The 14775-nt window shown below is 47.0% G+C and overlaps 1 protein-coding gene across 1 annotated transcript in view; it reads left to right on the top strand.

Annotated features, from left to right (window-relative positions):
* LOC102148233 (cytochrome P450 4B1-like) overlaps nt 1–13703 on the top strand; it is a 72715-nt gene extending 59012 nt beyond the window's left edge. Inside the window, exons 8-9 of the mRNA XM_070247352.1 lie at nt 1497–1627; nt 13597–13703. Of these exons, the coding sequence (XP_070103453.1) occupies nt 1497–1627; nt 13597–13703 (238 nt within the window). The remainder of the gene's footprint in view (nt 1–1496; nt 1628–13596) is intronic.
* The last annotated feature ends 1072 nt before the right edge of the window (nt 13704–14775 follow it).

Genomic DNA, 14775 nt, shown 5'->3' with positions numbered 1-14775 from the left:
TCTGCATTCAAAATAAGCATCGGAAAAGCGAATAGAAATACAATAAAGCAGGGGCTGGCCCCGTGGCTGAGTGGTTGAGTTCACGCGCACCGCTTCTGCAGCCCAGGGATTCTCCAGTTTGAGTACTGTGCGCTGACATGGCGCTGCTTGTCAAGCCATGCTGAGGTGGCATCCCACATGCCACAACTAGAAGGACTCACAGCTAAAAATACACAACTATGTACCGGGGGGCTTTGGGGAGAAAAAGAAAAGAAATACAAGAAAGCAAATAGACTGAATACATGCAGTCATCTTATTGAACCAATCTGACCAGCCAGGATGTAAATAAAAACTTTACTCTTCTCTCACTGGCACTTCACCTTGCTGTGCACGGCAAGTTCTTTAAATCTCGGAGATGTAGTCTTGGGCTAATCTCATAGAGTTCCCATCCATTGAAAGCACAAGAGCAGTCTCATTACAGTAACTAGGCCGTCTGGACCAGCGTCATAATAAAAACCTCAAGTTCTCACTCACTTGGAGCATCTCCCTCCACCCAGCTCGGTACATCTTTGGGTCTGGAAGCCAGCGGTGGGAGAGGGGTTGTGGTTGGCTTCTTACTGATGAGCTCGTGCCCTGCCCAGTAGCTGCTGTTTCTGACCCTTGTAGAAATGGTCCCAGAAGGGACTGAGGATAAGGAGAAAGGAGCTTGTACTGTCGTGATCTTGCCCCCTGAGCTTAGTGGATAGTCAGTGCTTCCTTTTACTCTTTTTGGGAGTGTCCATGGGATTCTTGAAGATTCCCTCACTGGGACTTTGCCATGGTGATTCATGGGGCAAGGAAATTCTTGTCCTAGGTCAGAGTTCCTCTCAAGCTGGTTCCAGAGCTCTCTCTCCTGTGGGTTCATTGGCCCACATGACACACTGGGGCATTCCTGCCTTGCCCTTGGCTCTCCCCTGCCTCTCTGTCTGTTCTGTGTCACAGCTTTACTATCAGTCCTATCCCTCCAAACTCTAGGGAGCACTTGTCAGGTCATCAAGTGACCCTTCTGAAGCCCAGCTTTGCTTCATGGTTGGGGGGGGTGGAGCACCCTCCTCCATTTTCCTTGGCACTTGGCTTTCCAACAATTCTTTTTCAAGGATGCTTTTATTTTCTCTGAAAACTCTTAAGCCTCCTCTTTTCAATCCTTACACATTCTTGATTTACGTGATGAGCTAAGGTGGCAAAACTGGTTTTCAGAAATCTCCTTAAGCAAATCCTTCACTGTTAGTTTAGCACCCACCTCACATTATAGTGAGGATAGTTGGCACCTGTTTGTTTTCTCTTCCTCTGGGACCTCAAGTGATCTGAGGCAGAGAGAGGCTTATTTTAATATTCTGTTACATAAGCCAATTGCAAAATAGCTTTAATCTGAGAAGGATATATACCAGGAACCAACATCAAATAGAAAAATAATATCCAAATTATTAACTGGTGGTGGGGTCCAAATCCCCCTCCTTCCCTCCCTTGTCCCTTCACAGGGACCAGCTGGGTGAGTTTTTGTCCACTATTGTGCATCAAGGAGTCACTGCGATTGGCCCTCCAGTCCCATCCCTTTGCAGGGAACTCAGCAAACCCATTACCTTCCCAGGTGGATGCTCCTTGCCTGCAGGTCTTTGTATTCTTTCCCTAAGCAGTTCCTGGAGACTGTGGGATCCTCGGGACCAAAGTGACGAAGGCCAGCAGGTTTCTCAACTCTCAGAGGAGTCAAAAGACAATCCTAAGGACAGCTGGCTTAGGGTTGGGCACCTGTTAAGAGCTCAGTGGCTAATGTTTTGATCAGGTGGGTTTCGGAGATTTCCCCGAAGGCACACAGCATTTGCAGCAAAGCTCTGCCCGGAACCGGTGTTGCCAGAATCCCAACCCAGGCTTTCTTCCATTTTGGGACACTGTTTCTCAGTTCGTTCTTGTTAGGCTGAGTTTGAGACACAGGGGAGACTTCATGGCAGAGGAGCACCATTGTCTTTATCTCAAGGACCCGAGGAGGGTCACTGGCTTCATCTTATTAATATCACCCTTATAAGTGTGTAGCACTTAATAGTTTACAGACAGCCTTCAAACAAATTCCCTCATTTTTTCCCCCTTTGAACATGATGTTAGCAGACACTGTACAGTGCTTGGTAGTTTACAAAGCACTTTCAAATAGTTTCGCTGTGTCCAAAACCCACTGGGGACCCCAACGTGCAGATGAGCAGAGCTAGAACTTGCACAGAGGTCCCTCTCCCAGAGCCCAGTGCTCTTCAGAAGAACACAGGTTTCTGAGCAGAAGGAGTGGGAGGCAGAGGGGTCACATGAGACGGCCTTCACTCATGTGAGTCAGTGTTCTGTTGACTCTTACCCTTGGAAACAAGCTGACAGGATGGCTTGTAGTAAACACCAACAGCGTGTCACTGACTTTCACTTTGTTGACAGATGAAGCAGTAATTTACCAGAGTTACTTTTGGTAACCAGATAATCCTCAAATTCTCTCTCCTCTGTCTTTAAAAATAATCTCCCTTCAGCTATTTGCCCAAATTCCCCAGGTTCCATATATGAACAGCACCAACAGAAACTGTCATTGGATCTGCACGATGGAATTATGATTTGGTTCTTATGCACCCAGACTGTCTCCAGTGGGTGCTTTATGGTCCATTAATAGATATATAAGTAATTTCTAGAGGTAGCAGAAAATCTAAGTCTGGGTTACAGTTTTGACATGATACCAATAGGTCCTTAAGCTAGAATCATGCATTAAATAGATCATTGCTCTGACTACTGAGGTGGCACCAAGGCTCATGTTCCCGTGGGTCCTTCACTGCTGGCATCGGCTACAGCACACAGGGCTGTGCCAGGACCCTCCTCTTTCCCTTCAAGAAGAAAAGTCTTACTGAAGAGCCGTATAACAGCAGCCCACAACTTGCCCCTTCTCCTGAAATCTCTTTATTTCCTTTCTTTCCAGGAATAACTGTGGTTCACAGTATTTGGGGTCTTCACCACGACTCTGCCATCTGGGAAAAGTCAAAGGCATGACTGTCTGACATGGAAGCACTTCAAAGAACTAATGCTGTGCAATTCACTTTTTGTTAGTTATGCATAGAAGTGGCCCATGACACAAAACCAAGAAAAATAAACATAAAAACCAAAAATGTAAAACTTTGCCACCAAAGGAAAACTGTCCTCTTCCCCTATTCCTACTTTGCCTTTGCTTTGAATGAACAGATTGCCATAATGTCACACGAGCTTCTCTAAGTTGCTGCAGTCTGTACATGAGTCATTTACTCGACGAGCTCTACCAAGCACTTACCTAGATATCAACCAGACTGTCGACTCAACAGTAATTCAGGCAACACAAACTCCCTTTGCTGGATGTAACAATCAGGATTCTGGTAGGAATCTGATGACACTCTCAAGCTGGGCAATTTGAGGAGAATTTCATAAAGGAAATTCTCCTCAAATTTCTATTTAGAAAGGTCTGGGTAGTGTTCAGGAAAAGGAAAATGGAGCAAATAACTGCTGAAGTCTGTGGAAATTAATTAAAGAAACCTTAACTTACTTGCAGCCGGGAAGGCCTTAGGGGGAGCTCTCATGCCCTATCACACATCATCAATTACACCAAAGGGGAAGAGAGGGATGCTTGCATCTTGGACAGGAAGTTGAACTACTTTACTACTGAAGGACGATTTCTCTAGCCACGTGGCCACAGCCCAGACAATGAGAAATGCTGTAGCTCAGACAAGGAGAAGGCATTGCTGCCGTGCACTGTTGATTTCCCCCAATGGACTTTGCTTTAGAACAGCCCTCCCCTACTCCCCATTTTTCTCTATAAAGGCAGCTCCTGATCTCTGTTTGTTGAATTTGCCCAGGGTTCGCCATAGCATGATCATCCCTAACTGCAATTCATTCAGCTATTCCTGAATAAACTCGTTTTGAGGCTTTTCAAGTTAATGAGTGCTTACCACTTGTAGGCCTGATGGGACATGGGAGAGAGGGTCACGAACCTGGAGAGAGACTGCTGCTGGGAAAGGCCATCAGACAGGAGCTGTGGCTTCAGTAGAACATGCAGCCAACTACAGGCAGCCTGGAAGGGTGGGGCACAGGGAATAGATAACCCAAACACTCTCTCCTCCCACCCTCCAGATAGCCTATTACTGTCTATTATTGGCTAAACCCAACAGGAAATTGTGTGGGTCAGCTTGCTGGAGCCCAGAGCAGAGTGGGAAAGGAAGGAGAGAGGATCTTGAGACAAGAAGATGTGTCCAGCATACCTCAGTTCCTTCATCCAATTTCTTGAAACTGAACACTCACAAAATGTAGAGACTTCCTGTTACACAAGCTGCTAGGGTTTAAGATCTATTACATGTAATGGGAAGTTGGACCGTGTGTCTCAGTAACAACAGATCACATAATCATTTCGGCTTGGCTTCTAAGTGAGCGCCCTCTTACCTCCAACGTGAACATAACTCCACTGGCCGTTGTATTTCTCCTTTCCCCCTACTTAGTCTGGGTAGCGGACTAGTCCCTCGGGAGGCCAGACAAGGTCTGTAGGTCTAGAGTTGCTCTGTGCAGTGTGGTAGCCGCTAGCCACATAAGGCTATTGAGTGCTTGAAAAGTGCCTAGTCAGAACTGAGATGTTCTGGAGATGTAAAATACACACTGGATTTTGAAGATGTAGTGCTGAAAGTTTGAAATATTTCCTTAGTAACTATTTATATTGAGTTCATGTTGGAGCTGTTACCACAAAAAATTGGGGTTCTCTTGCCTGATGCACATAAGCAGCCAATTAATTATGGCATCAGCCTTTGGGAGAAGAGATCAGCTTCAGTCTGTGAGATCAATCTGCAGGGAGGCAGGGGGCACGTGCCCTCAGACCTGTCTCCCCAATTCAGGGTTTGGGGTGAAATTTAAGAGGTTACCAAGAACAGGCTGGCACACGGAAATGCTGGCAGGACAGGTCTCGATTGGTGGGCCTCTAGCGTGTATGGTAAGGTTTTAGACATTTCTGAGAGGGTTCTAAACACATGATGAGGATCTAAACTTTTATGACAGGGTTCTAACCATTTTTGATTAGGTCGGAAATGAATTTTAACACTGAATCTTCCTGAAGGAGGAAACTCTCGCTTCTGATAACAGTCCAACTTTCAAATGTCGGTCGTGTCTCATCCTTGGGTCCCATGGGAAGGAGGATCTTTGGTTCCACAGTCATTTCAGTTCAGGATTTACTCTTATGTGCATGCTCTGGCTATGTGACTTTGCAGATTTCCTGAAAGACAATTCTTAATCACTCTGTTGATAAGTTGGTGTCATTGAATTGGTCCTGGAGGGCCCGCAGGTACAGAATGATGCTATTTTCTGTAAAATAAATTCTACCATTAACATTAATTTTGCCTTTTTAAAATGTGGCTTCCAGAACACTGGAAATTACATATATGGCTCACAGTATATTTTTGTTCATCAGTGCTAAGTAATAGCTTTCGAAATGTGTTAATGGTGTTCTGGATATGGTGGTGGGTTGCCCTCTCCTTTCTGGTCTTTGAGTCCTTGAGTTTCCCTTGGAACGATTCTGATCAGAGACACCCCCACTCCTTCTTACCGTTTTTAGCTGGACCAAGGTGAGGACAATGTGAAATTGTTGAAAAAACACAACAATGTTTACTTGGGAACAGCTTTCTCGCTTTAGCCCCTCAGCTCTATAAACTCTTCCACGGAACCCCATCTTCTCACCTGACCTTGAGGCCGATCTTGGTGCCTATTTGAACCCTTGAAAGGTCCAGTTAGTTTCACAAAGGACAAAGCCCTTCTCTATCACATCCTGAACAGCCGTGCTTCAGAAAGCTCTCCCATGTGAGCGAGGGGAAAATTCCCCCTTTCCCCTCTTGGTCCTTATGGACAAATTATGAACTTTTGAACAATTAAAATGACATAAGGCAGGTTAACAGGAGAAAATCAAACGGTCAAATATTTGGGAACAGCAAATTTACATAAGTGTGAAAAATTCTAAAGACAGTCAGGCAAAATGTGGAATATATGTCATTCTGGACTAGGGAAAAGGGGCAGGGGTCTGGATTTTCAAAGGAGAAAGGAGGCATTTACAGGAAGATGGTAAGAGTTCATATTTGGTAAACAAAAGTTGTTGGGCCATCTAGAGTCAATAGGACACAGAGAGGACTTTGATCCAATGGGCCTTGCTAGGTTCCTCCCTGTCTACCACGCCTAGTTCACATTATACTATAGTTCTCAATGGCGATAGCTCCTTCCTGAGACAGGCCTTCTGTCTTAAATTCTTTGAGGCAGTTAGAGGGAAGTTCAGAGTTTCTTCCTTAGTCTTTTGTTCTTAAAATAATCAGCCTAAAATAGTCCTCAAGCCAAAGAGACACATTTTGGGGTGGCAAACCCCCTGCACTCACAGTGTAAGGTGTTGCTCGTAGGCTCAACGCAGCCCCCCCGCCTCCCCCAACGCAGGAGAAACAATTCTTTTCCTTTTTAATTTCAGTTTACTGAGGTATAATATATGTATAAAATACTAAGATATTTAAAGCGTACATTGTGGTGATTTGATGTACATATAAATTGTGAAAGAATCTCCCCCACTAGTTAATTAATACATCCTTCAACTCACATATTTATCTTCTTGTGTGTGTGTGAGAACATTTAAGTTCTACTTTCCTAGCAAAGTTGAACTATACAATGCAGTGTTGTCAACTATAGGCATGATGTTTTCCATTAGATCCTCACAGGAGACACAAGGAGACACAATCTACGAACAAATCCAAGTACCACCTTGTTCGTGGAGGGCGTCATGTTGGAGGCTCCCAGCTCACATTCTTGCAGGGAACAATTGTCCAAAGTCCAGAAGTTTCCATGGCATTTACTGTGAAACTGTTGCTTTACTGTTAACATCCCAATTGTTCTAGTATCTCCTTAAAGAGTCAGGAGAAACAGCATTTCTTCAAGTATCTCTTTCTTTCCCTCGCTGTGTGCAGGAACTGCGTCAGGCAGCATTTTGCCATGGCTGGGTTAAAGCTGTCCATTGCTTTGATTCTGCTCCTCTTTAAGGTGACTCCAGACCCCACCAGCACTCTTGTGTTCTTGCTCCAGATTATCCTCAAGCCCAAGCATGGGGTCCACTTGCACCTGAAGAAAGTCTCTAATGTTAGAGCCCAGGGTACAATGATTGTAAATACTGTGTTTTCAAGTTAAATTACATCAAATGGTCCAAGAAAATGGAGAGGAATCAAAGTGTGGTGGGAGGGCTAGGGGGTGGGATGGGGTCTCTGTGCAGCTGCATGTTATCCAAAAACACAGTGTGAAGGGTGAAATAAAATGGAGTCTCTTATGTCAAGGTGTTTTAAACTGGAGCTGGGAGGCCATTAAGGAAGTAGGACCTGTGGATGTCCTCACTGAGTGGAGCTGTGAACTTTCGAACTGGGCCAAACCACAAATATTCCAAGGAATTTGCAAGAACACTTGTAAATTTCCACAGTAAAAAAGCTTTTGCTTAGTGATAGCCTTAGCAACAATCCTGTTTAGCGAAGATTAGTGTTCTGCTGCCAACACTAATGAAAATTCTTTGTAAACGCATTATGCAAACATTCCTTTTTTGTCTTTAAAAACCACTGGTTTTTGCTCCCCAGTGGGACTCTGTTTGATTGCTGCCCAAATCTGTGGACTCTGAATTGTACTTCTTTGATCCCAGATAAACACTTTGTCTCTTAAACCAGTTTCTTGTTTTTAGGTTGACAATGGGCCTACAGGAGGCGTCACCTAGACCTGTTTCTTGATAACTGTGGGAGATTTTCATATCTTTTGTGCTTGATTCTGGCTACTATTAATGCTAGATACCAAGAATTTTGCTAGGTGACTTCCATCCATTTTCTGTTGTTTTTAAGAATAGTTTTCAGAATTATACAAGTAATAGGTGAAGGTATGGTCACGGTAAGGGATTCTCAACACTAGAAAAGTCTGTCGAGTGAACAGTAAAAATCCCGCTTCACGTAGCCCACGCCTCCCTGCCCTGACCAATCCTACAGCTTTTCCTGACACAGAATAGTTTGGTGTGCATTCTTTCAGACTTTTCCCTCTACATTCATATGTACATATGTCTGTCTGTATTCTTACATATGGGATCCTATCTATATTTGTTTTTGCTTTTCTCAAGTAATCAAAATGCATCTCATTCCTAACCATGGCTTCATGATATTCTGTAATATGGATGTACTATAATTTCTTTAAATATTTTCTTATCATTGGGTATTTAAGCTATTTGCAGTTTGAAAAACATGCTTATTGGCCATCGGTGTTTACGTTTGTTTTGTTCTCTGTGACTTGTACATCATCTATGTTTATTTTTCTATGGAGTTTTTTGTCTTTCTTCTTGATTCACATGGGTTCTTTATATATTGTGGATAATAATCTTTGCAACTTTTCTTTGTAACTTTGTCACATTAGTTTACTTTTCTAAAGTTGTATTTATATTGTCTGTTACCATATGGAAGGAACTTCTAAGTTTTCATGAAGTAACATATCTAAACTTTTCTTTACGGTTTTTGGGATTTGATTCTTGGATAAGAAAGCCTTCATTTGGAATATTATCAAGCTATTCTATAGTTTCCTGGTGCTAAGAACTCTTGTGAAGCCTGAACGGGAATTTTTAAGTGATTTCCAGATTCGTCACTCATTTGATGTTTAAGTGCTCCTCCCTGTCAGATACTGTGACAAGCACTAGGGATTAGGTGGATCAATAGACATGGCCCCTGCCCTCATGGGGCTTGTGTTCTAAAGTGGAAGATGGATGAGAACCAGATAATTCCACGTTGTCCTAAGAGCCGTGAAGGAAATGAGTGGGCTGAGCTGGAGTGTAGTCCGGGGAAACGTACTTTAAATTGGGTTGACTGGAAAATCGTCTTAAGAAGCTGACATATAAATTGAGACCTGAAAGATGGTGCTGGGAGCTCCCCTGCTTTTTCTCATGTGCCTTCTAGAGGAAAATTGTGGCCCATAGCTGGACATTTTAAATCAGCCTGAAACAAACAGTGGAAGTCTGTTGTCTCTGCCAAGTGAAAGCAAAATGATGTTGACTATCTGGATGGGTAGGAAATGAACAGAAAGCACCGGTCTGATCCCTAACAGCCTACTGCAACAAAAAGATCTCCCAATAGAGAAGCTAACACAAGACAACAACGTCTTTCTCTGTCACATGAAGGTCTTGAGCAGGAAGGTGGTCCAGAGCTGGTCGGGTGGGTTGCTCTGCAAGGTCATCAGGCATCCAGGTGTTTTAGCTTGTTCTCCACCTTCAACATGTGGCTTTCAACTAAAGATCTAAGATAGCTGCTAGCTCCTGCCACCACATCTGCCATCGAGCCAGTGGGAGGAGATAAAAGGGAGTGGGAAGGCACGCACCTTTCCTTTTGAGATATTAGCTGGAAGTTGTACACATCACTTCTGCTCACAGCTCTGCCAAAAACTAGTCACAAAACCTAGTCCCACCTTCTTTAGCTGAATGGGAGGCTGGGGGAGGTGGTCTTTAGCTGGCAACTGCGGGCTGAGCTAGAAGTTCTGTTTGTCCAAGGGCAGAACCCTGGTTGCGTTACTGGCTGTTGCCTGCATGGAACATGGCCAGCTTCCAGGCCTCCTGATCCTGCCCTGCTCTGCCCACATTCCACAGCCTGAGCCGTCTCCCTCCACTTTGCCCATACCCAGGCCTTGGCACCAGCCGGGCAGTGATGTTTACTCTGAAGCACTTCTATCTCATGGGATAAGCTGTCCAGAAGACAAAGGCCAAGAGTCCACATACCAGAGCCCACCCTCATGGGAAACATGCCCTCCTGCCCAGGTGCCTCCAGAGAGGAACAGAAGGGCTGTTTGCCTGAGGCCACACTGGCAACTGGTTCAACTGTGTCCCAGGGGGAGCCAGTCAGGAAAAGTGCTGAGTCATCATCCCTGCTGGGAGAGGGAAGGACAAAGAGGAAAGAAGAGAAGGAAGGAGAGAAGGGGAGGGAGAGAGACAAGGAGATAGGTCATTTAGGAATGTCATGAAGTTTTCTCTGATGTGCCAAACACATCCCTTCCTGCTATGGGTTCTGAAGCAAATGAGAAATACCCGTATTTCTTTTCTTGGTATCTGGGAAACTGGGTATTCATGTGGGGGTTCCCAAGCTCCATGATTCCCCAGGACCAGGCTGTTAGAGTTTCCCATTGACTCAGGGTCCATTGCACCAATCAGTGCAATAAAATGGGATTAGCACCTGCATTTAGCATCAGCATGCAATCCCTCCCCTTGCCCCAGCTTCTGATCTCTGACACCCCAGCAACCCCCATCCACACAGAGTCACACGACCAGGAGTCACATAGCCATACTTCTTAGCTTGGGCTCCCCCAAAATGCAGAGCTTGAGGGAAAGGCTCATTAGTAGGTAGTTGATCCCAGAAAGTAGGAGGAGGGAGGTGCCTGGGAAGGGTGAACAGTATGGAGGCAAAGCCAGTCCAAGGTATGTTATTGAGCTTGTTACCACTGGAGGCAACCAGGCTCAGTCCTGCTTCGGGAACTTCTGAGGAACTATGTAAAATGCCCCTCAGAACTGCTTGCCCTGGGTGTGGGGAGGAGAGTGTTTGTTTATTACTTACTAGCTCCTGTTCCTCCCTGGTCAAAGGTTGCCTCAGTGGTGTCAGCTCTCTGGTCCTACCAGGTGTGTATAACTGTGCTTGAATGTCTAGGCAGCCTCCTACAGCTATCCTGCTGGCAGCAGCAGGGAAGCCCTGGGACAGAGCACAAGAGGTGTGAAGTGAGGTGAGGTGCCAACAGGCTACAAGTGGGTGCAACTGGCTACTGCAGAAATGGTCAGAGCAAAAAGGTGGGCAGAGAGGATGTGAGACGGGGCATAAATGCTGCCAGAGCAGCCGTGCACAGTTTGCACACAGGAGAGCACAGAGCACTGCCATGATCTCAGGATCCTCAGCACAACTCTGTGAACCCCTAGATGCCATCTGATTCAGTGACGTGGGGCAGCTGAGGCACTGAGAGCAGAGGGTGTCATCTGAGGTCACCCAGTGAGCCAGAGACAGACTTGAAACCAGATCCTGAATTTCCTGACTCTCACCCAATGGTCTTCATTTGACTGGGCTTATATGGAACTCATCTTCCCATGAGCAGGGTCACCTGGCAGGTGCGGGAATGCCTGAGTTCTGGACGCAGGCTCCTGGGAATGCAGGGAGAAGTCTTTCTTTTGGCAGAACCACGTTAGAATGTGAGCTCCTTGTCTGTCTTGTTTATCATTTTATTTCAGTCCCAACAGACTTTCTGGCCTGTGGTAGGTGCTCAGTACACGTGTTGATGCACGAATGAATCCGTTTGATGACTGACAGGAGACAAGTGGCACCACTCCTGGCTCCTCCTCTTGCATGCAGATGAGCGCAGTCCTCCTCTTTGGTGTTGACCTGCATAGCACTGACAGGCCTTCCTTCCATTCCTGTAACTCAGGTCTGCTGGATTTTGCCTGTTCTCTTCCCTCACCTCCCTTTCTCCACCCGGTTGCCAAGATTGTAGTGTCCTTCCCAGGGACACGTCTCTTACTCATTTTCTTCAGAGTGATACACGGCTCACAGTTTTTCCTGGAACCTGAAGGATCCCACTATTCCAGGTGGTGCCCTTGGAAGAGCAGGGATTCTGAGACATGCCCTCCCCCATCATGCTGCATCCTTAGTTAGCTGTCCTCGTGGCAAAGCCATCCTTGGGTGGATCAGAGCACCTTGGAAGGAGGCCCCTACCGTCTCCAGAGCCTCCACTCAGCACAAAGCCTGCAGAATGACCAACTCCTGCCCAGCCCAGTCACTTCACATCCCTCACTGCCCTCCTGCCCTCCCCACCTACACCCTCCACACCGCCCTCTCCTACATCTCACACTTTCAGGAGCAAGATACTCAGCCAAAGCTGGTTGGGATTGCCCATGGGCTAGTACAGCCTAGGTGGAAGGAGCTGGGAAGACCATAAAGATCGGGAAGTTCCACATGCAGGGGTGGGGGGAAACCATCTCCCCTGCCTCCCCTCATTCAATTTGGGCGCTGAACCCTCACCTGTGAACCAAGTTTACCATGTGCACAGAGCATTGCCTGCTCTCCAGATGCCCCCCATCCCATGAAGAAGGTCATGTGAGCAGGAGACACTGGAGTGGGCAAGCACAGAGGACAGGGAGGCCTTGAGGGCATCAGACATTTCTAAAGCTGCCCAGGAGACCCCATGTGCAGACACGATCTAGACTGTTTTAGACACAGCACTTCTCCTCCTGGATATAATCTGGTCCCTCCTTTCCCCTATCAGGAATTCACACTCAGCACTCCCTCAGTGTGCCTGACATCCCTGGGAAATAGAGGTGGGTGTCAGGTTGAGGATGATGGTGAGCTTTGGGCTCCTCATCAGGCAGCGGCTACTGGGACCCAGCCACTAGAGGTGCCAAATGTGCTGTCCAGAAGGACAATAGTTTGGTATTTCCAGTATATTTTGCATTAGCCAGTCAACCTTTCCTCACTTTCTCCTCCCCACAACCCCCGATATAATAGCCAATCTCTTCAACCTCCATTCAACAAACAATTACTTATTAAGTGCCTACTGTTTGCTGGGGTGGCAGAGACAACCCTGACATGGACCCTCCTCTGAAGGTTTATGGAGTCGTGGGTGGGTATGCGCAGTGTGCTATGGTGGGTGCACATTGTCAATGTTCTCTCAACCCTGCAAACCTCAGTGCCTGCACAACCCTCAAAGGTGGTCCATTCTTTCCTGTATGCGCCTGGTCATGGGACCCCTGAGTGCTGGTATCGTGCCTGTCTCAGCTCAGCCACGCAAAGTGAGGGAAAGACAAGCTCAGGCTCTGGCTTGCAGCAGAACGGGAAGATTTCAGGACAAGACAAACACTCCGAAACCTGCCATGAGGGAAAAGGTCAACAAATCCAAGAAGAGTTGCAGGCAAAGTCTTCAGACTTCAGAAGACTGGCTCTAACTGGTGTTTCTGAAGTGGAGGAGGGGTGTGGAGGAAGGCTTTCTGGAAGAGAACCGGAAAGCATTTGGATAAAGGCAGAGTCTGACAGTCTCTATCTTCCTGACAAGCACACTACGGCAGCGAGGCTCACCTGTAAGCTTTTCCTTATGACTGACATTTTCTACTTGGTGCATGAGGGTGGAACTTAGACCAGTGGGTGAAAGCGTCAGCGAGGCACACCTTGGCTTCCAAGAATCACACTACTGAGGTAGCTGGACGGGTAACTGGTAGCACCAGGACCTGGGAGTTGGCTGCCGTCCAGTCTCTGATTCTGGCCACATGGTGACCTGTCCTAGGCTCTAGAAGTGGGGATGACTGTCAGATTTCAGCCAGGGAGTGGAGAGCAGGGTGTGTGACAAACAGACCATGAGTGCTGGGAGTGGCAGGAGAAGGTATGCAGGACCTCTAACGCCATAAGCAGTGTCCACCATGCTGGGCCTCCCTCTGACTTCCTCTTCCTGATTGCCAAGCCAGGCTCCCAGCCCCTTCCACACCAGGCCAGCTCAGAGCCACTGCACACGCAAAGGGGGAGATCTTTCTGGAACACGCCTCTGACCACCTTTGTTCCTCTGTTTAAGATCCCTCCGTGGCTCCTGTCAGCATGGAAGACAAAGTCCCGTCTTCTCACCCCTCTGTTCCCTTTGAGGCTCTTGTCAACTCTGCTTTTGACACTGCAATTGCCTGATCTGCTCCTCCCCGTGTGGTTTCTGCTTCATATCCCCCAGATGTTTGCTTCCCCTCCAAGCCATGGCCTTCAGTTTCTCCATAACCAGATCGTACCTTGCTCCCTCTTGAGGGAGCTCTGCTCAGGCTAATCTCACTTAGAGCTCCTCTATGAGCCCTCTTAGTACTTCCCAGGCTAGGCCCACTGCTTAACGTCTACCACGTTATTCTCACTTGGTCCCTTCCCAGGTAATTCCATTCAGTTTGTCGCAGGCTAGCCCCTTACACAGGTTTCAGCCCAACTTAACCAAGCCTTGCCCACTTTCCTGGACTTAGGAATCCTTTGGTTTCAGGTAACAAAAAACTAACTCAAATTGAATTTGAACAATAAAGAGGATTTATTTGCTCCCATAATTCAAAGATTTGGAGGCATTCAACCCATGTCCACAACACCCACTTACCCGCTTCTAGGCTAGCCCTATTCACTTACTAGGGGAATCCTAAATGGTCCTTGCCAGGAGCCGTGGCTCTTTCGTCGGGTGGGAGCTCCTTGAGGCTCTCCGCCAAACACTGCCTTCATTACCCTGCCGGGCTGAGACCACGCTGATAAACAAATTCACCGTAAAGCATGGAAGTCTGCTGATAGGTCTTCCTGCTCCCTTACTCTCTGACCTGGATGACTTGCGTTTTCCTGGGGCACTCAAGTCTCGATCTAGGGACATGAAGCACGAATGCAGAATTTCAGGAAGTCCCTTGCAGTGTTGTCATCTTGCCTCCTCTGCCTATGGGTAGGAAGGGATGTGGTGTCCCCTCAACATAGGAGGAGGAGGCCATGTTGACACTTTACCATTCTCTGAGTTGCACCTGTGATCTGAGCGCTGAGATTGAGTTCCAAGTCCACCTGTTTGCTGGTTTTCCCCCTGCCACCTCCACGCCAGGCCCAGTCTTTGCTCTCTCTGCCCTGCTGGGAAGCTGGTTTCCCAACACTGACTGCTCGAGGTTTCCTTGTCCTCTCACTCCTGGTTGGGTTTGGCGGATAGGAGACACCAGGAAGAGATTGGAGGGTGGGAGAGCAAAGGCGGACACATTTCTTC

This window comes from Equus caballus, chromosome 2, assembly GCF_041296265.1.
Source record: "Equus caballus isolate H_3958 breed thoroughbred chromosome 2, TB-T2T, whole genome shotgun sequence".
NCBI lineage: Eukaryota > Metazoa > Chordata > Mammalia > Perissodactyla > Equidae > Equus > Equus caballus.
This window is presented reverse-complemented; position numbering and strand designations above follow the sequence as displayed.